This window comes from Anthonomus grandis, chromosome 1 (assembly GCF_022605725.1).
Source record: "Anthonomus grandis grandis chromosome 1, icAntGran1.3, whole genome shotgun sequence".
Lineage (NCBI taxonomy): Eukaryota > Metazoa > Arthropoda > Insecta > Coleoptera > Curculionidae > Anthonomus > Anthonomus grandis.
This window is the reverse complement of record NC_065546.1, coordinates 42,179,969-42,205,763: the sequence shown is the minus strand read 5'-3', so window position 1 is coordinate 42,205,763 and position 25,795 is coordinate 42,179,969. Positions and strand designations below refer to the sequence as shown.

Genomic DNA, 25,795 nt, shown 5'->3' with positions numbered 1-25,795 from the left:
AGGGATATTAAATTGGACACTGATAGCATTATAGTCGATGTAATAATTACGAAAACTATTTACTTCAGCTCTATAAGCAAGGGATTTTAAGAATCTTCTTTGTACAGCCTCAAGGCGTTCAATATGAGAATCATAATAAGGGGACCAAATTACAGACGCATACTCAAGCACGGAACGTACCAAAGAGTAATAAAGTAATTTGAAACAATAAGGTGAAAGATGTACACTATTTCTAATGATAAAACCAAGACTACGCATACTCCTGTTAATAATATCCAAAATGTGGGGCAAAAAAGTTAGCTTGGTATCAAAAAGAACACCTAAATCTGTAACTATATCAACTGACTTGAATTCGTTATTGTTGATTGTGTTTTGATAATTAATAATTTTATTAGAACGACCAAACTTCTTCTTCTTCAATTCAATTGAAGAGGCATTATTATGTACTATTTGTTTTTTCTAAAAAACATGTAACGCGCCATTTTCTTTTAAATACGCTGTAAGTCATATTTGTAACATTCATAATACGGGTTCCAAATTATGCAAGCATACTCTAACTTCTTATGTAGGCGTAATATATCATCCTCAAACTTGCCGGATTATTAAATTCTTTAAGTATGTCTTACTATAAACCGACACATTTGAGATGTTTTATTTGTAATGTATTTGTAATGAAGTATACAAATTTTTGATCAAAAACCTAAATGAATAGAAATTGAGCTATAATTGATCGTATGTGATCGTATTCTCGAAATTGATATTTAATATACTGCCGCCCTAACATGAAAGGTCCTATCTGCAAAATGTAGTTTTTTGGGAAATCAGTTTTTTTGTTTGTTTTCATTATATAAGAAGAGGTATTTTAGCAAACTCTTCATGGTATATTTTATATATTAAGTCGGAAAACAGGATCTAATTGGTAAAAATAATTTTGAGATACCTCTTACCAATTAGTAGATTTTTGATTATATTGTCACTTAGGACAATATAGCCTAGTATATGAAATAGTTAATATTTTACTTACGAAAACTGTCTTAAATGAAACTAATATTCTAATTTACTAAACGGTTTTATTTATTATACCAATTTTTATAAACTTATTACGTATAATAGGTATATAACGAAATGAACATACTAAAAAAATAGAAATATTAATCTATTTCTTCCTCAAAACCGTCTTCGCTAACCGGCAGATCTTGCAAAATTTTATACGATTTTGAGGAATGTGCGCTTTTAATTTGGATGTAAGATCATTTTTTCGAGCTAAAGCCACACCGCGACATACATTACGAGATTGCGGTTGCGTTAGCGTGCCCTTAACATACTTCATTATGAAAATGTCTGTCAAGTCAGTAAAATCGTTCTCAAATTCTGTTTTGCAAGAAAAAAAGTAATTTCCTCTTTTAAAAAGAATACAAACCATATCTTTTAAGTAAACGCGAGAAATAAGCTTTTGTAACTTATACTTGGAGGTATAGTCGGTAAAGTTAAAAAATTGGACAAGTTGCATTTTTATTACATTAACTTTTGACGAATTGGCTTGTTTTACCACAAAAATCGTCAAAATCGTATACTTTTTTTTTCCTTTTGAGGGCAAGCTCAGCTTGGTGATGGAACGAATCGGCTGCCATAAAAGTATGGCCTGGCTCAAAAAACTTAATAGTTGTTAATAAAACTTAATAATGTTTTCTACAGCAACTTCTAAACTGTTGACCAAATACATAAAGAAACTAAAAAGGGACCAATTTTTATTTTGGCTCGAACAATTATCAAGCCAAATTGTTATATGTTTAATGTCCCTATATGCCTGAAAAAACGCATAGAAAGTAGAAATGATATCATCTTTGGATCTGGATCTGGTACTGGATTTCTTACCAAGCGAAACGAAGCTCATTGTATGCTACTATACGTGGCGTGAAAATAATTTCTTTGAATGTTTCCAATCGGGGAAGCATGATCACCTGAAAATTAACAAAACTGTGTTTAAGTAATTATAGGCAAATTCTTAAATAAACATTTTACCTTTTGCAAATCAGCAGCTACATAAATTTCATCATCTTGTTTTTTCTCGCGTTAGTGGCCTTTACTTTATGAATTTTCCATTTTTTGCACACATCACAGTTGGCAACGTTTTCCGCATCAGATTCATGAGATTTTCTGTGTATATTAAATTCTTCGCAGTCCCAGCATTCTTCATTTCCTAAGTTCGCGAAGGATATATTTAGGTCATTAGTAACAAATTTTCGGTATAATTCGTAAGAAAATTCGGTATTTGGATATTTCTGTCGAAAATCCTTGTACATCAAGGTTATATTTATATCACTGGAAAGGTATTTTCTAAGAGGAGCGTGCTCTCTTCTGTAGTGAGATATTGTGGGGTTGAATGAATTAACATGCCCAATAATTGTGTCCCTGTCTACTTTGTGTGGATGTGATCGTTTCCTTCCATCTTTTTTAGGTACTATCAATTTTGAATCCGTTTTACGAATGTTTTTTAACATTCTGTCATTATCTTTCTCATAGCCCAATGTTGCTAACAAAAATATCTTGCAAACACACACCTTTTCGGCTTTCTTTGATATTAAATTATATTTATAGGAATAAACTCTTGGTAAAGTTTGCTTTTTAGTTGTACTTCGTTTTTTTTTTACTTGGTTCTACGCAGCTCAAAACAAACTGCTTTTGTTGTTCTTTTGGCAATACCCAGTATTGTTTATTAATGTCTCTTTGCCTACTATACGAGATTTTTCTGGAGCAATTGAGTTTGCATTTACATGATCTTTTAACTTCATGAGCTCTTACGTAACTCTCTATTTTTTGTTTCTTCCTTTCAACGAGTGGTTCTTCAAATTTTTTCCTTTTTCTTATTTCTCCAGTTTTTGTATAACGCTTACCCTCAGCTTTATCAATGGCTTTATTTATAATATCTTGTAAAATATTGTCCCGAATGAAATCCTGAACAGAGTTAAGTTCGTTCTCTTCTGGTTCTATATTTGATAGATTCTCTTTACGTTCTTCTACTTCGATATTCGAATAACTTGAAGTACTTAAGGTTACCTGATTGGAACATCCAAGGGATAGCAAAACATTGGACAATATGCGTATTTTTTTACTTGGGGGGCTGTATTCGCAACTAGAATCCGACTTATTTTTACTTAAATTTTGGTCGTAATCATTGGACAGTCCTGGCACATAATCCGGATCTTTATCATCTTTTTTGGCTTTATTCTGTTTAGATTTTCTGACAACATTTCATTTTTCTTTGAGTTGGTTATTTAAAGCAAGAAATAGCATACGCTTACATCTACTATTGCTGTTCTGGATACCAAATGCACTACTGCTACTACAAACCAGAATTAAAATCAATTATTGCTTAAATATAAGGTGACATTGTTAAACTTACCCTGTATCCATTTCTTGCAATATTAGTTTGCTTAAAAATGCAAAAAAACTCACAAAGTCTGATAAATAACTGTATAACAACACACCTTTTATTATCAATAATTTAAGGTTATGTTACACCAGGTGCTTCTGTCATGCTACGTTTAATTGTCCTTACTGATATCGTTTAACACAAAATGCTAGCTTAAATAGTCCTAACTGCATTTTTAAAGTAAAAACTGACATATTTTCTTAGTATATGTGAGATCGGACAATTTATCTTCTATGATATCTGATATCTATCTTCTATGATATGAAAGGATTACACATTTACCTATATTAAAGTATATTTTATTCTCGAGTGACTTATAAATAACACTATCCAAATCTGTTGTGCAAATCACAGTCAGTAGAGCTTTTTCTTATTTGATAAATGTTTAAATCATCGGTAACCCATTTTTTTTTAAGTTTTGTAATTCTATTAATAAATAAGAAAAATAACGGGAGGACCTAAATTGGAACTCTGTGGTACACTAGATTTGGGTATAAATAAATGACTGAGATTTATATCCTTTAATATTCACTGGACTTTCACAAAGATATCCTTTAAAAAACTCTAAAAATTAAATTTTCATAAATAAAGAAAATAAATAAAATCCGCTTCTTTAGTTTCACTAAACCGCTAAATTAACCCTTATATTAAAAACACATTGATCAAATATTAATCAAAAAAATTTTCGGATATGTCCTGTAGATAAAATTGTCATTAATATCTACTAAAATTTAAACAATTCTGTGCAATATTAAACTCTAATCTTGCCCAAAAAAAGCAACTATACATTTTGATGAAATAATGACTCATTCTTTATAATTTTTCGGAATATTAAGATAAAGAATTAAAAATTGGAAAATTAATTAATAAGAATATTATATAATAACATAAGCTATGAAAGAAAGACTTCTCTGAATTGATGCAGTAGTAAGTTGTGGCACAATTAATTAATCTCTAACTCTTTTTCTTGAAATCCATATTTTAATTCATCCAATAATATCCCAGAGGATATTTTTATACAGGTTTTTTTAAAGTCAGTGTATATAAAATCCATTTGTACTCGACGATTTTAAGCATCAGATATCTCTTGGGTAGCAATCATTAAATTACTTAAAGTAGCCTTAGATTTAAAAAAAAAACCATGCTGAAAAACGGATATACTATTTTTCACTTCACTATATATTATTTTAGATAAAATTAGTCGATAATTTCGTATATTCGATTTGTCTCCTTTTTTAAGAACTGGACATATTCTGATTCCAGTAAGTTGAAAAAGTGTTAGTTTTCAGGCTTGAATTAAATAAGAGTGTGAGGGTGACAGTAATAATTATGGAGAATTAATAAATATGTGAGGGAAAAATTAACGTACCGTAGGTTGCTGATTCCTTTCTTCTTTATACAATTGTGCTGTCCGTCACTCGAGTTACCTACTGGTATTCTCCCGATATTTTTGGTAAAGTTTTACAGGATTGATTACTGAGATTAAGTACTAGTGAATTGTACACCAAAATACGCAAACGCTCCTAGTCATACACGAAGTCGTTCCTTTTTGGTACTACTCCCCGTTCCCCGTTCATTTTAGGAGGGAAATAAGGAATTTTGGTGTGAGTGAGCAGACTACTATAATAATAATATTAAATATAGGCGTCATTCGAAATTTACTTGGAGAATCAAGACAAATATGAATATTAAAATAATGCTAATGTCATTTTCTAAAAAAAGAGTAATCAAGGGAAACTAAGAAAATCAGATAATCCCTTAAAAAATAATGAGGATATAAAGTCTTGTCCCACTGCTTTGCCTTCTTTCATGTCTCTTAATGCATTTAGTATATCATCCATATGCACCTGCCTAATTACCACGTCATGAGCATTGTATGGAATATTGGGAGTGGTACAGATAGCATTTGACTAAACAATATCAAAGTATCTGGCAAAAGCATCACAAATTTTATACCCATCATTAAATTCTTCTTTAGTAAGATACATTGAGTTGAGGATATGAATAGAGTTTTTCTTGGAGTCAAAAAAAAACTTGGAATACACACTTATCTTGATTTGTATTGTAAATATGTAATTTTTAAATACATTTTTTATTTAATAATAATAATAAGGTTTATTAATCCACATATACATATGTGTACAAAGCTGTAAAAAAACATCATTGTAACAAAAAGTGACAGACAAAATGCGGATTAAAAGGCATAATTTCAGCTTTTCAACGCAGTTGAAGGCCGAAGGCCTATAAAGTAGAATAATTTATCCAAAAAAGTATCTAATAGTAATTTCCCAAAGAAAAATAAATTAATAGTGCACTAAAATCGAAGAAACACATTTAAAAAATTTTTACATAAATAAAATGAAAAAGAGAATATACAAAAATAAAAACCTATAACAAATCCAAAATTCATATTTTTAAATGCATTGCTCTGTTTTTAAATAATATTCTGGAGCTTAGATTTCATGCATTTTCGGAAGCCGTTTGTCGTTAGCGAAAGATCAGTAATATATTTATTTACTACAGATGTAATATTATAAGAAAATGATCGTTTAAAAATTTCTTTTCGATGTCGTGGAATACCTAAACGCCGTCTATTTCTAACATTAGCCTGATGATGAATATCAGCTCTAAATACCACCCTATCCAATAGATATTGTGGGCACCTCATCTTAAGAATATTGTAGCAAAATACCACATAATGTAACTCTTTCCTCGATGACATATTAAGTCACTCAAGATATGTCAACTTGTGCGACACTCCATATGGCCTGCGAATACCAAAAATAAACCTTATACATGCATTTTACAACTTTTGTATACGCTTTTTATCTTTGTCGTCTAAACAAAGGGGCATACACTGTATCACAAAAGTTAAAATGAGAAAGAATGAGAGAGTCGCGCAGCATTCGCTTAGTATCCACATTTAACTCATGGCGCTGCGGATATAAAGTTTTCAACATTGAATAAGCTTTTTGCAATGTTGATGTCACATGATATGAGAATCTTAATCCTACATTAATGTACAAACCGAGATTTTTGCAAATATCTTGAAATACGATAGGCTCGTTATTAATTTGTATTTTTAAATTTTCTAATAGGTGCTGCCTTAAATTTTGTTTGGTAAACAACATTGCAACAGATTTCTTAGGGTTTAACTGTCAGCCATGTTTTCCAGATAAATTATATAGACTTGACAAGTGTTCATTTAAACAGTCACCAGCATTGCCCGGGTTTGATGAATCAAAAGACAACATCAACAACATAACTATGATGTTTAGTATACTTTAAACATTTAAACAAAACGCACGTATAAATCAAAAAAAGAAGAGGACCAAGAACACTGCCCTGAGGAACTCCCATAACTACAGCCATGTCTTCCGAAAAATTGTCATTTAAACAATATAACTCTTTGCTTTCGATGTGTGATAAACCTTTCCATGAGTTTCATTGCAGCATTAGAAAATCCTACAAAGCCAAGTATCGACAATAAAAGCTCGTGGTTAAGCATATCGAAAGCTTTGCTATAATCTAGCATCACTAGTACAACGGATTCGTTTTCATCTAAAGATCGAATATTATTATCCGTCACATCGCATAGAGCGGTCGCACAGCTATGATTAGAACGGAATCCAGACTGCTTCAAAGGAAGGATAGAATTGCTGTTCACTTCTTATGTTGTCTTATGAGCAAATATTATTTATTTTGTATGTTCTATTTTTTTTGCGTCAACTATTTCTCAGTTTTCACTTTTTAATTATAGCATTATTAAACTAAACCGGGTATTTTTCTTAGAAGTTTTATTTTTGGGAATACACAAGTCAATAATTTCATATAATTAATCGTAAAAAAAACAGATATAATTGCCTTTTTTAAAGGTATACTTGAAATTATTATTTTGTAGTTAGCGAAATATTTAATTTGAGATGGAAGGTATCTTCATTAGCCAGGCTAAAATCACTTCTAGATACAATGCGATTCTTAAAATTTATTATATTTACTCCCATAAATAACACATAAAAATTATATAAGCCTTTGAACTAGAGGAACAGATCTTCGAGTATCATAATAGCTTTTTACATAGTTAGGCAATATTTAGGTGAACGTAAATTACAAGTTGGAGTAGCATATACGTAACATAAAAATAAAAATTTTTATTTAAAGATAGTTTTACCATCAATATCACTATTACTGAATGCGATTTACTAGTGCTTCTATAATTTCGATCTTTACGATACACGTTAAAAATACTTACTGATCAAAACTCACATTCCTTGTTATATAACCATATTTCTGTTATCACAAAAATATCGTACTCTCCATATGTAGCCCATAAATTATTATTAAATTCCCTAAATTTGAAGTTAAGACTATGTTGAAGTTTGTTGCTGTACCGAAAATCTTAGCCAATTATCTCAATGTGAAATTTTCTAAATCGGGAGAAAGGCAGTCTATTTACATCATTTCCTTATTCCACAGCTTAGGGGCTTAAGGTTACGGGAATCCAGATATTTAATTTTGCTGTCAGAGGTGCAATCAAAATTTAAATTCCAGATGTCTGATGGTCCCGAATTTGTTCCTCTGACAACAAAAGGTTGCCTAGCTGATGATATTTGAGGTATATTTGCAAGTGATGTTACGATTGCGATCTTATTGGTAGTTCCTCTTATGTTGAAGATGACCGGTTTAAAAAAATTACTAATTCGATGTTGTCTAATTTACAACTAATCTCTAGTATATTTAAACATCTTAAAATTATCATTTTTGGCCTATTTGGTCGCCAGTCTAGGGTACAAGATCCTAATTTTTTTTTAATTTTTTACCTGAAATGTGTATAATTTAAGGTTTAGCTTTAAAAAAAACTTATTTTCAGGACCAAATCGATGCCGCAGTAAAAATCTTACTGGACCTTAAAGCCGAATATAAAAAGGTAACCGGAGAAGATTTCCCAGCTCCAGCTAAACCAACAAGTAAGCCCAAAGAAGCCAAACCTAAAGAAGAAAAAGTGTCCAAAAAGAAACCGGCACAAAAAGAGAAAAAACCTGCTAATGTAAGTCGGAAAATATTATTTTTAATTCATCATTGCCAAATCTCCCTCTATTTTAGGCGGAAGAGCCGGGATCAAAAAAACAAACTCGCCTGGGATTAGAAGCCAAAAAGGAGGAGTCCTTATCGGACTGGTACTCGCAAGTGATTACCAAAGGCGAACTGATCGAATACTACGACGTTTCGGGCTGTTACATCCTCAGGCCGTGGTCGTTCGCCATCTGGAAAGTGATACGGAACTGGTTCGATGCGGAAATCACGAAACTCGGTGTTAAGGAGTGTTATTTCCCGATTTTCGTGTCTAAGGCGATGTTGGAGAGGGAGAAGGATCATATTGCTGATTTTTCACCCGAAGTAAGCGGAATTAAATTAAAAATAAATATGTTTTTTATTCGAATTTGTTCACAGGTTGCATGGGTAACTAAATCCGGTGATTCCGATTTGGCGGAACCAATTGCTGTCCGACCCACGTCCGAAACTGTTATGTATCCTGCTTATGCCAAGTGGATTCAGTCGTACCGTGATTTGCCCATTAGATTAAACCAGTGGAATAATGTTGTGGTAAGTAAATAAATTTATATTGTTATTTTCGCGAGTTAAATTCAGATATCGACGAACGGACTTTTAAAAAACATTTATTAATACAAAAGGGCCTTAAAACTAGGTGAACAAAAATATGAACAGCAACGGTATTAGCCGAGGCTTTGACACAATATTAATGTTAACGATATATTACAAGCGATTTCTTAAATATAAAAATAGTCCTCAGCTAAGCATTTTATAAGGTAATATAAACAATTAATTGTGGTTTGAGGATATGTCTCCTCCACCCTCAGTTCTGTCAACGTCCTCGCTGACAAGTCTCTGCAGGATTCTCAAATGGATGGCCTTCTTTCTTCCTTGTTTTTGCCAATGGTAGATGATCAATGCTAAGCAGCATAAAAGAATGATTGATATTGTCGTGAGAACATAATTGTGCATTGGAACATGTTGTGCTAGGTCATGGAAATGTACTGGTTTGATGATATCTTCTTGGATTTTCTTAGGATCTTGAAGATGTCTAATTTCTAGATTGATTGAAATATTGGTGTTTGGGACTTGTATAATTTTTGGAATTATGACTGAAATATTGTTGATGGCTAATGATTATTTGTGTTGATTAATTATTACGTCACATTGACTTTGAATAAGGTTGCAGTCTTGGACTATAATCTTCTGAAACTGGAAGCAATCTGCATAAATTGTTTCAGGGCTTTTTGTACAAAATAGGAGTGCATTCCTATAAGTTAAGGTATGTACCTTAAAATTGTTTAGAACAGTGGCATACTGACAATTTTTGGGTAAAATACATCCATTGGCAATTGGTCCAGAGCAGATCCATTGTGAGTTGACTTCTTAGCATTGGCTATACCATAGTTCGTTGCAATAGTATTTACTAGGACTTATATAATTAATTTTGATTCATTATTTGGCACGGGATAAACTAATTCTAAATTACATACATTTTGTTCAAATATGGGTATCTTAATTGCTAGAATTGCCATTTCATTTAAAATTAAAAGGCCGGTTTTACAGATTAAGGTTAATTCCGATAAATGCTTGGCCATAGTGCATTTTTAGGATAGTGAACTTTTAAGTATTGCCATATTTCATTGATTTGTTTTAATGTTAAAATTTCGAGATCTAAAGTTGCTAGGTGTCCAAAAGATAAAATACATAATATTTTTTCTAAAAATTGATTTAAGTTGGTAATCTGAATATATTGACTTTGCAGATTTAACATTAAATTAGACTGGGTATTTGATTTAGAAATTTCATTACGTATGTTTTTCGAGTTCTCGTTAATCGTGTGAATATTATTTTTAAACTCTTGCATTATATTTCCTGCGAATGAACTAAGGTCGTTGATTTTATGCATAGACTCAAGCTGATTAAATTTCAATATTTGCAAATTCTGGGTAATAACCTCTAGGTCGTTGTTATCTAAGTTTCCTGTAATGAACTTGATACCACTACCTAGGTAGTTTATTAAACCTCGTTTTTTTCAATTTTGCATAATATTTAAGTTATTTTCGTCAAATACATTTAACTTTGCGAAAGTGTCATATGTATCATTTAATGCTTTAGAAGTCAAAATTGTGATTTAATTAAAATACTATTTTGATTATTTACAGAAGGTTGCATAATTAATAAATTGGTAAATAATTGGGATAACGAATACTTAAGGCTACTTATATTAAAGGGTATATAATATGTAGTATGATACTGACTTATTACTAAAGAGGGAGCAACTTCTTCTATATAATATCCATTATTGTGGAGTTTGTGCACCTGAAGTGCTTGGCAAGGGCTCGTAATATTCAGAATAATGTTAGGGTGAATAATCGGTATAATGTTCAGACTGATTATCTTCGACATAAGGAACATCGGGATAAGAGTTAGCGTTGGTCTCAATGTTAGTTAACTCTTGGGACACAAAATTTCGGGGGCCTCATGATTGGAAAAAGTTTGGTTGTCGAAATGGCATTCTTTGTTGATACTGCCTAGAGGGTCCAGTTATGGAGATTGACATTGGAGTAGGGGGGTCTAATTTAGGTTTATTATGATTTTGGGGAGCGAAGACATTTCTTGGTTTTTCAAAAACTTGAGCATTTATTCGATAATGTCTTTGAACTGGTCTAGGTCGTATTTGCATGGGCTGACTGGGAAATTGTTGCTGGGGGAATGTCATGGGGGGTTGATTCTGCGGTAGTAATCTTACGGGACTTTGAAAGCTATTTTGTTTTACATAGGAATTATGGTTATTATTATTAGTAAATTGGTTATTATGAACATTAGAGAGATTTGAAAAATTTACCTGTGATTCAATCATATTATAGTTAATTACATGCGTATATGCATCATCAAGTGTATTAGGGCGTTGTAACATTAACATCGTTTTTAATGTCTGAGGCGAATTGGCTGTCAGAATTAAAACCGAAGTTTTTTCTATTTGATTAATTAAAATTAATTTCGCATTTACATCTGAGACTTCGCAATGTAATTTAGAAAAAATTCTTTGTACAAAGGATTTGAGTCTATCTACAAATTGTAATATGCTTTCATTTTTATTGATCTTAAAGTATTGTAATTGTTGGTGTAAAATTTGAGAAGTGATAGGATCACCGAACTTTAGCCTTAGGGCCTCTTTAATTGAAGGCCATGAATCTAAATCTGGTCTAGAAAGTAAAAAGTCTCGAGCATTGTCAATTAACTTTGACGTAATGGCTGCTAAAACAACTTTATTTTGTTCAATACCATCATTTGTAAAATATAATTGGTAAAACTCATCTATGGATATTATGATACTTTCCAAATGGTTTTGAATTCCAGAGAAGGTTGGTAAGAGAGAAGTGTGAAATCTTATGTTTTCCATTTTAATATTTAAATTAGGCTTTGATAAATTAGAATCTAAAGTTAAGTTATCTAATAGGTTACTTATGCTATCTAAATTTTTTTGATCGGAGATATTTTGACTACTTAAATTAGAAATGTTTTCAAATATTCGTTTTCAACTACTAATCCTATCTACTAAGATGCCCTATTTCGTATTAATATGTTTTTTAATTTTTGCGACGGATATGGACTAGACTAGACTAGATTAAATAATGGCAATTCAAACAAAAACGTACAGTACAATCAAGGGATGACCCATAGAGATTGCACAGTAGAGGTTCACAACCAAAGGAGTCCCTATAAAGGCGTGACTTGAATCGTTCTGGTCCAGATGAGATGTTTGGGAAGGCAGCTTGGATCAGCTAGGTCCCTGACAACACGGTAGGCGGCTTAGCAGTTTCTCGGCTTGGTCTTCGCCAAAAGGGTCGCAGTACCAAGGGTTGCGGTACTTGGGGTTGGTCGATGTCTTCAGATTCTTGATGGATAGTGCACTAAGATTTGACAATCACTTTTACACAACGGTAAACCGATAAAGGGTAAAATTGCACTATCCTGTTCGCAGCGCCAGTTAAATTCAGATATCGACGAACAGACTTTTAAAAAACATTTATTGATACAAAAGGGCCTTAAAACTAGGTGAACAAAAATATGAACAGCAACGGTATTAGCCGAGGCTTTGACACAATATTAATGTTAACGATATATTACAAGCGATTTCTTAAATATAAAAATAGTCCTAAGCTAAGCATTTTATAATGTAATATAAACAATTAATTGTGATTTGAGAATATGTCTCGCGTACCCAATACAATTAATTTGTTTTTTAGAGATGGGAATTTAAGCATCCTCAACCGTTCATCAGGACCAGAGAGTTTTTGTGGCAGGAAGGTCATTCAGCTTTTGCCACCGATACCGAAGCTTTTGAGGAAGTTACCACGATATTAGGTATAGTCTGCTAGTATTCAAAATGTCAATACAATTGCCTTTATGAGTTTATTTATAACAGACTTGTACGCGCAAGTTTACGAAGATCTTCTCGCCATTCCGGTGGTTAAAGGTCGTAAAACGGAAAAAGAAAAATTCGCCGGTGGAAACTATACGCTAACAGTGGAAGCGTTTATTTCCTGTAGCGGTAGAGGAATTCAAGGGGCCACCTCTCACCATTTAGGTCAGAACTTTTCGAAAATGTTCGAGCTTGTTTATGAAGATCCAAAGACCCAGGAGAAGAAATATGTTTATCAGAACTCGTATGGTATTACTACCAGGACTATAGGTAAAGTGCTTTCTCGGTTACTTACTAAAAGTGTATAAAGTTGCACTTTTTGAATTTATATATGAGTTTTTGGATCAAGCTTCTATCTTTTATAGCAAGAAAGTGATCCTATATTTTGGAAATGATCAAAATCATAAAAATTATAAAAAGCACAAACATTTTAGTTCTTCTTAAGAACCGTTGATTTTTTGTTTTTCTTTGGTAGTTATATAAAAGATGCTGAATAACTTAATCTACATGTAAGTCTTTAAATCAAGCTTCTATGCTTAATAGCAAAAAATTCATTTGAAATTTTGAAAACGGTCAAAATCATAAAAATAGCAAATATCACAAATTTCACTTTTGCTCAAAAACTATTGATTTTTCGGATATTTTTGTAGTTACATAAAAAATCCTGAATAACTTGATCTACATATCTTCTCTCAAACTATTGATTTTTAGATTTTTTTTTAGTTACATAAGATACTCAATATCTTGTAATACATGTCAATTTTGAAATAAAGCTTCTATGTTTAATAGCAAAAAAATTATATGAAATTTTGAAAATTGTCAAAACCATAAAAATTGTGAAAACTGCAAATTTCAATGTTTTTATAAACGTGTCAGTTTTGGAATCAAGCTTTCGTCTCAAATAGGAAAAAACTTAAAAATTAAAAAAAATAGTCTAAACCATAACCATTTTTATGGTTATGTAAATTCACAATACCATTTTTGGTCAGCAATAGAACATATCGTTCTCTTTAATTAAAATAAAGCAGTGATTCCTTAATTTTTTTTTTTCGAAAACGGATCATTTTATTGATAATGAACAAGAGTGCCTTTTCTTTAGTTTAAGGTTCAAGCTATCCATATTTATTTTTTCAGAGTCTTTATCATACAGGGTGTTTAAGCATTATAATGTACAAACCTAGTCCGCTCCTGGTAAAATAAACAAGGTAAATGTGTTTTAAGGACTCCGTCTTAAGAGGTCCTTAGTAGTGTTGATACACGTAAAACAAGTAAAATTTTTATTAAATTATAACAAGTACTTCAAATGTTATTTAAGAAAAACCGATTTCTAGTATCTTCGTAGGGAGGGCTTATAGGAAAGTTAGTAATAATAATAATAAACTACTTTTATTTGCAAAAATTCATTACATAATATTTGTATTATAATATGTTTATTAACCTAACAGTTGGCGAAGTCTAGCCTAGGGTTATTCAAACTCAACCATCTAACAGATTTCATTAAATGCTAAATAACACACGTGCCAAATAATTATGCACTTTATTAATAATTATGCTGTTTTATGTTTAGAAATCACGAACTTTGTCGGCAACACATATTTTGGATTTTTTGTATTCGAAACTTGTCACACTGTCTGAGGCACGGGCCATAAACTATGTCTGCATAATTAAAGTGATACAAAACAAGGGTTTCACATAGCTTTCTTTTTAATTCGACGCTTAAAATTTGACGACTATTATATAACTGTTTTAATGAAATATATGCTTTTTGAATAAGGTTTTTAATATGACTTTCAAAATTTAATTCAGTATCTATTACTACCCCTAAATTACGTGCTTCTTCGCAGAATACAAGCTTTTCACCATTTATTTTTATATTACTAACAACTGAAAATATATTTTTACTTTTTTTCGGCCAAAAAACATAAGCTGAGACTTTGATGAATTAAGTTTTAAAGAGTGTTCCTGTGAAATGTTTGTTATTATTTGAAGATCCCTGTTTATGTTTTCTATTGTTTGGTTATGATTTTTAATATTAAAATGACAATAAAGCTGAGTGTCGTCAACGAACGCTTGAACTTTACAACACTGAGGAGATCTTAAGACGTCAGCAGTGTAAATGATAAATAAAAGTGGACCCAATATTGACCCCTGTGGCACTCCGGATGACACTTTACACTCCTCTGAATACTCTTCACCCACTTTAACACGCTGTGCTCTGTTTGAAATGTATGCTGTCATAAGAGTCAGAGCGTCAGCACTGAATCCATAATATTTTAGCTTGGCGATTAGAAGTTCGTGATTAATCGTTCGAAGGCCTTTGAGTAGTCCAAAAGTATTAGAACGCCATATTATTTTTTGATTTTCTACCTGAATCCGACAGATTTCCCGCATTTTCTGGGACACCTTGTATATGCCAGTATTTGGATAAAGCTTTAATAGCAAAAATGTTATTCAACGGTTTATATATGGTCCAAATCATAAAAATGCAAAAATTATAAATTCTACTTTTTAATTTAGATATACAGGGGAACGTTTAACTTTATATTTGACAAAGTTCTGTCAGTCTCCTCCTCGTCTCCAGCTAACTTGACTTTGACAAACCTCTTTGATAATTGTTCCGTCGTTGCATAAATAATAATCCTTAAGCGTACGATCTCCTTTAATGGAAGCGCTTCGCGCGCCCTCTTTACTAATGTAGAACCCCTCTCTTTCACATTCATTCAGTATTAAGATTTCAGCCATCATCAACGGCAAACACATCACTTCCATTCAATAATTCGGCTAGAATTATTTATATTTTAAACATAATTTCATGTAAACCAGTAGTTACTCTCTTTAAGTATACCTTAATTGCAAAATAGTGTTTTTTATTGAAAACCGAACCAGAATACGTGTGTGAACCCACATACACAACAATAATTATGTAAACATCTATGCAATCTACAATATTGTTTATATTTTTTACTTTTACCTTTTTTATTTTTTAAATATTGTTTTATTATTTATTTTATTTTGTAAATATTTATCTTTTATTAAATGTTTAAGTCTTTCCAAGCTTAGATAGATATTCTACACTTACACCATGTACGTACGTAACTTTCTTTTAATTCGAATAAAAATACTATTCGAAAAAAAATTACACGTACCTCCAAATTTTTTTTGACTTTTCGTTCATTGAGAAATTGTTCTTCTCTACGACCCATATTAATGACACCCAAAAGGAGCCACAACTAAAACAATAAAAGACTAAAAATATCAAATATTTTATAAGTTGGAATAATAATCGCGAGGGTGTGTAGCCTTTCTCAAATGAAATTACCAAACGATAACGTCAGGGACTAAAGAATTGTTTTGAGGAGGCATTAGCCATTAGCGGCTAATCATACCACCACATTTCTTTTTCGTAAAAAGCTCACCGACTTATTTCATTAGGTAAATCGTTAATAGCATATTAAATATCGTTTGCATTTCAAATCCTGTATTTTTTTCTATAAAAAAGTCTACTTAGTGTCATACCTATAAATGTATATTTTTATATTATTCCCGAAAAATAAAACATGAAAGTACTGCAGGTGTTTGTTACGCTTTTACTTATTTCTGTTCGTCTCTCGCGTATGAAGTCCGGTTCAAAATCCGTACGACAGCAGCCACTTTGAACGCTTTCGACACAAGCATGTATAGTAAACTCTTGGTTATTGCAACTCCCATTTATTACAACTCCCGCCAAATGCAAAATTTTTGTTTAGTGCAATTTCCCCTTACTTGCTTCATCCCCACCAAGCTACAGTGTAACGTAACTCCGAGTAATCAAACACCGAAGTGGGAGTGGCGCGAGTTTTAATTGTTTGAATTAAACCAAGATTTACATTTACATGTAAATTAATGCAGATCATATAGTGCAAATTCATATATTTTTAACAATACAGATAGGTATGCATGTTATATTATAGCTTTATTTTATTAAATTTATTAAAATTAATACGGATAAGGTTTCGCTAGTAGCGCGAAGGGCGCGGTTATGCGTTGACCAATCAAATGCGACAGATGCGCTGTCGCGGTAAAATGGGAGGCAGAGTGGGAGCCCCTCTCGAGTTGCAATAACTGAAAGATATAGGATTTGGGGATGTTGCCATAAACGAGAGTTTACTGTAAATAGCAGATGATGATGTGTAAGAGAACTATGGTGCATGTCGATTGAACGGGTCGAGCGACGGTAGTTTTAACAAATTTACATATTTGAGAGTCGAGAATGCGTTCGAGAATTATTCATGATTTTACAACCATCTTAATCATGATCCAATTTCCCCCGACAGATCTTAGAAATTTCTATTGAATTATTCCGCTGGTTTCAGGTGTAATGATCATGGTCCATGCGGACAATCAAGGTCTAGTACTACCGCCCAAAGTAGCTAGCGTTCAAGTAGTGATAGTGCCATGCGGCATAACCGCCAATTTATCAGACGATGGCAAGAAATTACTGCAAAAATCGTGCGACAGCTTAGAAAACGATCTGCGACAAGCCGGCGTTAAAGTAGAAGGGGACTATCGAGAAAACTATTCGCCTGGCTGGAAGTTTAATCATTGGGAACTCAAGGTAAACGAAATTTAAAAGTATTGAAACATTTTTTTTACAGATGTTTCTTAGGGTGTGCCTATTAGGATAGAACTAGGACCAAAGGATATAGAAAAGAATGAAATCGTTGCTGTAAGAAGAGACACTGGCGAAAAACTCACTTTACCAAGAGATTCCGCATCTGAAAAGATACAAGAATTGCTTGAAGACATCCAGAAGTGCTTATTTAACAAGTAATTATTAACCTAATTTATCATATTTATAATAATTCTTTTTCGATTTTAAGGGCCCTAGCGGATCTAAATTCCCATAAAGTACTACTAACAGATTGGTCCCAATTTAGCAGCAACTTAGATAAGAGAAACATTATTTTGGCGCCCTCTTGTGGTACCATTCAGTGCGAAGACAACATTAAAAACGACAGCTCGAGGTAATTAGAGGAAATCTCAACAATTTTGTAAAAATATAAAAAACTTTTACTTCTTAGGGACGAAGAGGCAGACTCTGGAGCTCCGTCTAGCGGGGCGAAGGCCTTGTGCATCCCTCTAGACCAGCCAACTACGATTAAACCGACTGATAAGTGTATACATCCGGCGTGTAAAAATGCTCCCAAACATTACACTTTGTTCGGAAGAAGTTATTAAGTGTAAAATTGTTTTTTTTAAACAAGAGTTAATTTATTGATAATTTGAAATAAAAGGATTTGATCATTAAGCGTTTTGTTTAATTTTTTTGTAGCTGTACAGGTATGTCCACCTAAAGAGAGTATCTAAAAACCATAAATCCGTGGCCATTAGAATAACGCTATACACTCGCATTCAGATCGATAATAAACATTTTTGACCTTCACGCTGAGCTATAAATGGATTATTATTAAGATGAGGGGAATGTAGTGCATTTTGGTACAAGCATCAAGATAAATGGCAAATATCAAAAGTTCTAATTTTTCTTAATACGGAATACCTACAGATTTTTCCAAAAATGTTTGTAGTTACATAAAAGGTTTTTATTGTCACATGTCAGTCTTCGAATTGAGTTTCTATCTTCAATAGGAAAAAGTTTAACGAATATATTGAAAATTCAAATGAAAAAAATAAAAAATTCGATTTTTTCTTGAAAACCTAAAAGGTACATATTGGCCAGAAACACATGTCACTTTTGAATCAAGCTCCTATTTTTAATAACAAAAGTTACCGAACATTTTGAAAATCATCTAGATGTAAAACATTAAAAATTAAATTTCTTTTAAATAATAATAAATTATAGTTTTGGTTTCATTGATATTATACTGCAGTTTCGTCGCATTTGGCTTTCTGATAGGTGAATATTTATTTTACTCCATCTTCCCCTACTATAATAAAACTTTGGTGATTATGAGTAAGTAAATGAATCAACAAAAACTACATTCCTTATAACCGCCAACGTAGATACGGTTGAAACAGATAAAAATGATAATTCAATCAGTTTTCTTTTTGTCAAATTAATCCACGTATACCATATTATTATTTGAATTGTTTTAATTATTGACAATAAACTATAAAACGGGTAAGTTCGTAATTTATACCATAACAAAGAGACTTTACTGAGGATTACTATTTTCATTACGATCTGGTCTGAGATAATTTTTTGCTCCTTTTGGTAACGGTTGTTGCATCAAAAAAACTTAAAAAATACAACATAATTTTTTGTTAAAAATACGTAGGGGCTCTTAGCTAAACCTATAACTGTGCCACATAGAATAACAATGGTACAACTCCATAAAAGACTAATTAACAGGTATAAGTATTAAAGTATAGAACATTATAATAAATGATAACGAGGCGCTATCCACGAGCACTTGTATGGCATATCACCATCGGTGGTCTTTGTAAAAGAAGAACTACTTCTGGTGGTAGGTCTCAGTAATAATGGTGCATGACAATAAATCTATCATGTTTCTATTTTTAACTGTAACTACTCTGCTTGATGGATAGAGTTAATCTTGATGAACATGATTCAAGTTGTTTAATTCTCTGCTTTTTTTTCAACAAGTCAACTTTCTAAATTCCTATATTATTCGGGTCTAAAGTTTCTTTGAATTGAAGCTGCATAGGTTTATCACGTTGAAAGCGAAGCCTTCGAATTTTAAGCCAGTTGAAACTGTAGCTTCAGGTTGTTTTCTATCTATTAGTCATAACAGCTTAGGTTTTTTGTGCTCAGTAATTCCTCATGCTGCTCAACAACTTTGAAATATAGCAACTTCTAAGCTGACTCGTTTTAAATAAGGAGCAGACATTTGAAAAAAAATGTATTTGGGCTACTGTTATTCTATGTGCCTTGAGTAACCAAGAAACACATTGACGAACATCTAAAAAAACCCTGAATTTGCTTCTTGCTCGCTTCTATTTACAATGTTTGTTTTCAGATCATGCCTGCAAGAACCTGGAAAGAATCCCTAATAGCCCTCCTGGAAGAAAACCGTGGCTTAGTGGTTCTGCTGTTTTGTCTCCCAGCGAGTTTCTTCTTCGACCTCGTTCTCTCCCTACAAAACAAACTCCACAAATGGATCTTTGGTAGTGCAGTCAAACACGATGAGAGAGTACGAGCGATCCAGAAACAAGTCCAAGACTATAACAAGCTCCCAAAAGAAGGCAGAAAACTTTTATGCAACGCCAGACCAAACTGGATGAGTTTATCTACAACTTTTTACCAAAAAAAACACTGCCATAAAGTATCCGTGGATTTGTTTGATGTTTTGAAGTTAGACGAAGAGAATCTCACTGTGCGAGTTGAACCGATGGTTACAGTAGGTGAAATTACAAAATTCCTCATCCCTAAAGGGTATACTCTGGCTGTAACCCTTGAAATATCTGATGCCACCCTGGGTGGTTTGGCTATGGGCACAGGAATGACCACCCATTCCCATATAGTCGGATTATACCAAGAAACCATTGTGTCTTATGAAATGGTTCTGGGAGATGGTTCTTTAGTTATTGCTTCCCAAGAAGAGAATGAAGATCTCTACAAATGCTTGCCGTGGTCGCACGGAAGTTTAGGCTTTTTAGTCGGATTAACTCTTAAAATTGTTAAGGTGAAACCGTATGTTAAAATGACTTATATCCCTGTAAAGGGTCAAAAGAACTACTGTGATATGATAAGACTATTGTCTGGAGATACTGGGGCAGACTATCAGGTGGCAAATTATATTGAAGCGACGATTTTTAGTAAAGATGAGGCGGTTATTATGGTTGGAGACTATTCGGATTTTGACGGTAATTTACCAGTTAATAATCTCACGAAGTGGTATAAGCCTTGGTTTTACAAGTATGTGGAGTCATTTTTGCAAAAAGGGAAACATACCGAATTAATACCCTTAAGAGAGTACTTACTTAGGCACAATAGGGCGATTTTCTGGGTGGTGGAGTCCATGATACCTTTCGGGAATAACCCGTTATTTAGGCTTCTTTTTGGCTGGTTATTGCCGCCTAAACCGGCTTTTTTGAAGTTTACCACCACTCCGGGAATAAGGGCGTTTACTTTTACGAGGCAAGTGTTCCAGGACATAGTGCTACCCATCAGGAAACTGGAAGAACAAATTGAAAAGGCCACAGAACTCTTTGACGTGTATCCCTTGCTGGTTTATCCTTGCAAGGTGTATAATCACGGGAGTCACTCTGGACAAATCAGACCCCCGCCTGAGGAATATCTCGTAGATGGTACCAATTATGCAATGTATAATGATTTGGGCATCTATGGAGTACCCGGGTTTGTGAAACGTAAAGAAGCATATGATCCAGTTAAGGCCATGCGGGATATGGAAGAATTCACAAGAGACGTGGGTGGATTTTCATTTTTGTACGCCGATATCTTCATGACCCGGGAAGAGTTCGAGAAAATGTTTGATTTAACCCTGTACGAGACGGTGCGAAAGAAGTACTGGGCACAAAACGTTTTTCCGCACTTGTACGATAAGGTTAAGCCGGAAATTGATGTTTATGAGGTGGGCAGGCGGTATGCTATAAAGGATTAGATTTTGTAAGGATTGAATAAAGGTTGCTAAAACGACTAATATGTAAAACCTTTTATTTTCTTTATAATACATAATATTTGCTTTTAATGGTTGCACTACCTATTAGCGTAAAAAAAATTATATAAATAAATTAAATCCATTAGTAGGGAGGATTTTGTTCGATATATAATATGGCTATTATAATACAGAACGTCCCGAAGAACTATTGGGATACCCCGTATATTATTAAAAAGAAACCACTTATCACTCATGGCAATCCCCCTTAAATTTCTAACATTATTAAGTAATAAAAAAAAACAAATAAATTAATTCTATAAAACCATAAACAACAATATAATAATAAATTCTAACTTATTAAATAGATATTGAAGAATAGCCCTTAAGTTGCCACATTTTCTCATATAGGGTGCATAAGTTTTATAACCAAATCATGTAAATTTACTAAAACATTGTTATGTAAAAAGAGTATTCAGATAATACAGTCTTATCCAGTATTCCATAATCTGCAAATGATGTTTTTCCAGGGCTAATAAAATTGCTTTGGAAGCCATATTGCATACAATTCACTAATATTAACGATTTAAAATCATAGAAAAATCATTGTGCTTAATACTTTTATAATATGTGCATTAAATAACTATATTAAACTATTTGAAAGGCTGATGAAATGTGGCACCATGAGATCAGTAGTTGTGCGCATTTTTTTTTATTAAAACGCCATTGGCCACAGTTAGAACGGAAATTTCAAACAACCTGTCAAATAGTCTAAGCCGTTTTAATTTTCATGAAAAGAAAAATGCAAAAATTTAAATGCAAACAACAATTTCTAAAAACTTATCTCTAAATTGTTTAGTACTTATTTATTTATATGCTTTTTAGTATATGATTTTTATTAAATATTCTAACTATCCTTATCGACAAATCAGTCTAGAGGTAGGCTATAATTCGGTAATAGGTAGGTTTCGTGATGTTTACTGGTTTAAATAGAGCAATTTTGGTTTCACTGTCAATTTTTTTACAATTAACTTGCGAACTTTTTGAGGTGCGAACCTTCAAAGGAGTTTTTGCTCAATGAAAATGCCTTTTCTGAAGAGCAATTGCATATATGGACCGTTCTTGTAGGTATAGTATTTCTTGAGCCCGACCGATGTTTGCCCTCCAAGACCCAGATCCTATAAGATTTGAAGTTTTTGGAATAAATTTGAATTGTTTAATTATACTTGATAGTTTTTCCAAGCTATTTTATATATTTCTACAATTAGTTTAAAATATTATGGAGGGTACCTTGTAGATCAATTGTATGAAAAAAAATTGATCCTAAGTTAATAATTGACTTAACTAGAACAAGGTTGGTTTCGAGGGGATTTTCTCACAACATTTTCGACTTGAACACATTTTAAAATATTTAAATTGGATTTCTACTTCAAGAGAACTGTTATTGTCTCTGAACTGAAAATTCTGATTATAATAATTTGATATATGAACTATTTTTATGGACCCAATATTTCTGAGCTAGAACAACTTGGTTGAGGTTCTTGTATTGTAATTATAGTTTAAAATTGTTAAACACCATGAAACCTACAAAACACTCCTGTGCTGTAGTTTTATTCAAATTTTTTAGTTACACTTATCTCGACTAGCCCACCTCAAGATGAGATCCAAAAACAACAAAGTACTATGTACCTATTACAATTTTATGTTTGATCGGCATCAAAATTTACGTACGCAGAAATCCGCTGATATCCTATTTATCGAGGAAATATTCGATTATTTATAAAAGCACACCTAAAATAAATTGCAAATCGTCATCTTTAATTTTGATAATACGAACGAAACTAACTTTTAATTATTTAACGAAACTTAAAAACCATGAACGGTAGTGCCAGTGCGATCATAATTTATTATTTAACGTAATTGAGCGGTGGGTAAGATTTGATTTTTTTAGTGAATATTTTTTATCCCTTTCTTTACCAGCGTCATATATAATGTATATACGACAGAACACAGTTTTTCTGTAACTCCCAGTGTCGTATTACTAGGTTCGAATGTAAGCGCCCCTAAAAATCTCAGAAGTAAGAAACGCCTTGGATGAAAATTTTTCTACAAAGTGGAGCAACCACTAATTTAATCCTGCAATACAAAACGATGCAAATTCTGGTAGAAAATTTTTGAATGATGGGATGATAGATACGATAATAACTCTAAATACGCTTTAAAATAGAAATAAACAATAAAAAAAATAATTTGGGTAGCAATTACTAAAGAAGAATTCTTGAGCTGTACTTTTGTTTCCGGGCCGTAATAGAAAAAAGAAATTAGTAGAGAGTTACTCTACCAGCATATACTCCGCTATCAAATGATATTGCAGATAACTTTTATATTAATTATCATTAACGGAAAACAATTCTTTAAGAAAAAATTTGACACCTTATAATTTTAGTGCTAAAAGCCTAAAAATGAAGAAAGCCTGGAAACAAGGAAAATTATTTGAAATTTACGTCTAATCTCTGGAATAAAATGAAGAAGGAGAAAGAAAGAGGAAGGTCCCACCCTCAAGTACCCACTTTATTCCCTGAAGAGTGCCTTTAGACGCCTTTCAAAAAAATTAATTTTATTCAATAAATATTACCCAAAAAAAAGTTTTCTTTCTTTCTTTTTTCAATCGTCATTTTTCTGATTTATATGTAAACATCCTAGAGGTACCGTAAATTTTCCCATCGAATAAAATGAAAACTGACTTCAAACGTCTAAAATATAATTCCCTTATTAATTCGTATGAAGGCAAACAAACAATTTTGAAATGGACCTCCTAAGCTTTTGCGAAAAGGCGAGTTAATTTGAGTCGATTTGTAAACGGATCCGTGAAATAACACCAAATATACACTGGTGGCCAAAAGTAGATTGGACAAATTCAATTTTTATGGATATATTTTATCTGAAGCAAAGGAAAAACCGTTTGAGCTTATTAGTGTTCAGGAATGTAAACAACATAGTTTAAAGAAACAAATTCCATAGATTTTTATTGCTTGCACTTTTTCTCAATATTTTTTTTTATCAAATTTCATTAATTTTGTTTGACTGCTAGGTGGCCAAAATTGGATTGACAAACAACATATTTATTCAATCTCTGAGTTTTATGCGTTGGTTTCTGTTGATTTGACTTTCCTTACTATTAGTTTCGAAAAATATTCACAATGCCACGTGGTATAACTTTATCGATCGATATTAAGATGCGAATAATCGACGATTACCGGAAAGGGGTTAAACAGGCAGATATTGCTCGAAAATTTTCTCTTTTGAGGGCAACAGTAAGTCAAATAATAAAAAAACTTAATCTCCGTGGAAGTGTTGTTCCTCTAAAAAAAATTGGCCGACCAAAGAAGACCACTACTCGTGTTGACAAATTAATTTGAAAAAAGCAAAACTTGACTCATTCACAACTTCAAAAGAAATCCAGCTGCATTTGGAAGAAGAAGGTGTGGGTTCAGTTAGTTGTCGTACCATTAGAAGGAGACTTCAATATAGTGATTTAAAAACAAGACGCCCTGCAAAGAAACCACTGATAAGTTTAAAAAACGTACGGGCGCGATTGAGCTTTGCTCGAGAACAGTCACTGGACAGTCTCCGAATAGAAAAAGGTTATTTTTAGTGATGAATCAAAGTTCAATTTGATTAATTCGGATGGCAAAAGATATGTTAGGCGTCCTGTGAACCAAAGGTATGATCCCAAATATACGGGGTCCACAGTCAAGCATGGAGGTGGTTTCGTGATGGTGTGGGGGTGTTTTTCGGGCTTTGGGATGGGTCCACTACACTTGATAGAAGGCACGATGGATCGTTTCATATATAAAGACGTACTGCAGGATGTTATGGTACCTTACGTTGATGAAGTTATGCCACTCAACCACTACTTTCAACATAAACGATCCGAAATACGCATCCAAGGTCGTTAAGCAATGGTTGACCCAAGAAAAAATTAATATTATCAAATGGCCATCACAGTCACCGGACCTAAATCCGATCGAGAACCTTTGGGATTACATTGATCGTCACATCCGATGTAAAAATTTCAAAAATAAACAAGAACTTTTTCAAGCTTTGAAGGCATGTTGGATATCCATTGACACGTCCTATATTGACAATTTAATTAGGTCAATGCCCAAAAGGTTGGTGGAAGTGAGAAGAAATAGAGGTTATGCAACGCATTATTGAATAAAACCCTTTAAATTTTCTATACTTATTTTTATTTTAGTAAGCTTTGAATTTGTCAATTTAATTTTGGCCAGTTGAAAATTGTTT

General features: G+C 32.6%; 2 protein-coding genes across 2 annotated transcripts in view; both read left to right on the top strand.

Annotated features, from left to right (window-relative positions):
• LOC126750702 (bifunctional glutamate/proline--tRNA ligase) overlaps positions 1-18,201 on the top strand; it is a 31,637-nt gene extending 13,436 nt beyond the window's left edge. Inside the window, exons 15-23 of the mRNA XM_050460401.1 lie at positions 8,304-8,480; positions 8,537-8,830; positions 8,885-9,037; positions 12,739-12,856; positions 12,918-13,184; positions 17,267-17,508; positions 17,560-17,720; positions 17,774-17,917; positions 17,975-18,201. Coding sequence (XP_050316358.1) covers positions 8,304-8,480; positions 8,537-8,830; positions 8,885-9,037; positions 12,739-12,856; positions 12,918-13,184; positions 17,267-17,508; positions 17,560-17,720; positions 17,774-17,917; positions 17,975-18,131 — 1,713 coding nt within the window. The 3' untranslated portion in view covers positions 18,132-18,201. The remainder of the gene's footprint in view (positions 1-8,303; positions 8,481-8,536; positions 8,831-8,884; positions 9,038-12,738; positions 12,857-12,917; positions 13,185-17,266; positions 17,509-17,559; positions 17,721-17,773; positions 17,918-17,974) is intronic.
• A 679-nt stretch (positions 18,202-18,880) lies between these two features.
• Positions 18,881-21,537, top strand: LOC126737016 (delta(24)-sterol reductase-like). The gene is made up of 2 exons (XM_050441700.1): positions 18,881-19,032; positions 19,892-21,537. Exon 2 carries the CDS (start codon positions 19,895-19,897, stop codon positions 21,494-21,496), a length of 1,602 nt encoding a protein of 533 aa, XP_050297657.1. The 5' UTR covers positions 18,881-19,032; positions 19,892-19,894; the 3' UTR covers positions 21,497-21,537.
• Positions 21,538-25,795: the final 4,258 nt, after the last annotated feature.

Bases quoted from the DNA above. Each gene is read 5' to 3' on its own strand.
- LOC126737016 (XM_050441700.1), top strand. From the start codon at position 19,895: ATGCCTGCAAGAACCTGGAAAGAATCCCTAATAGCCCTCCTGGAAGAA.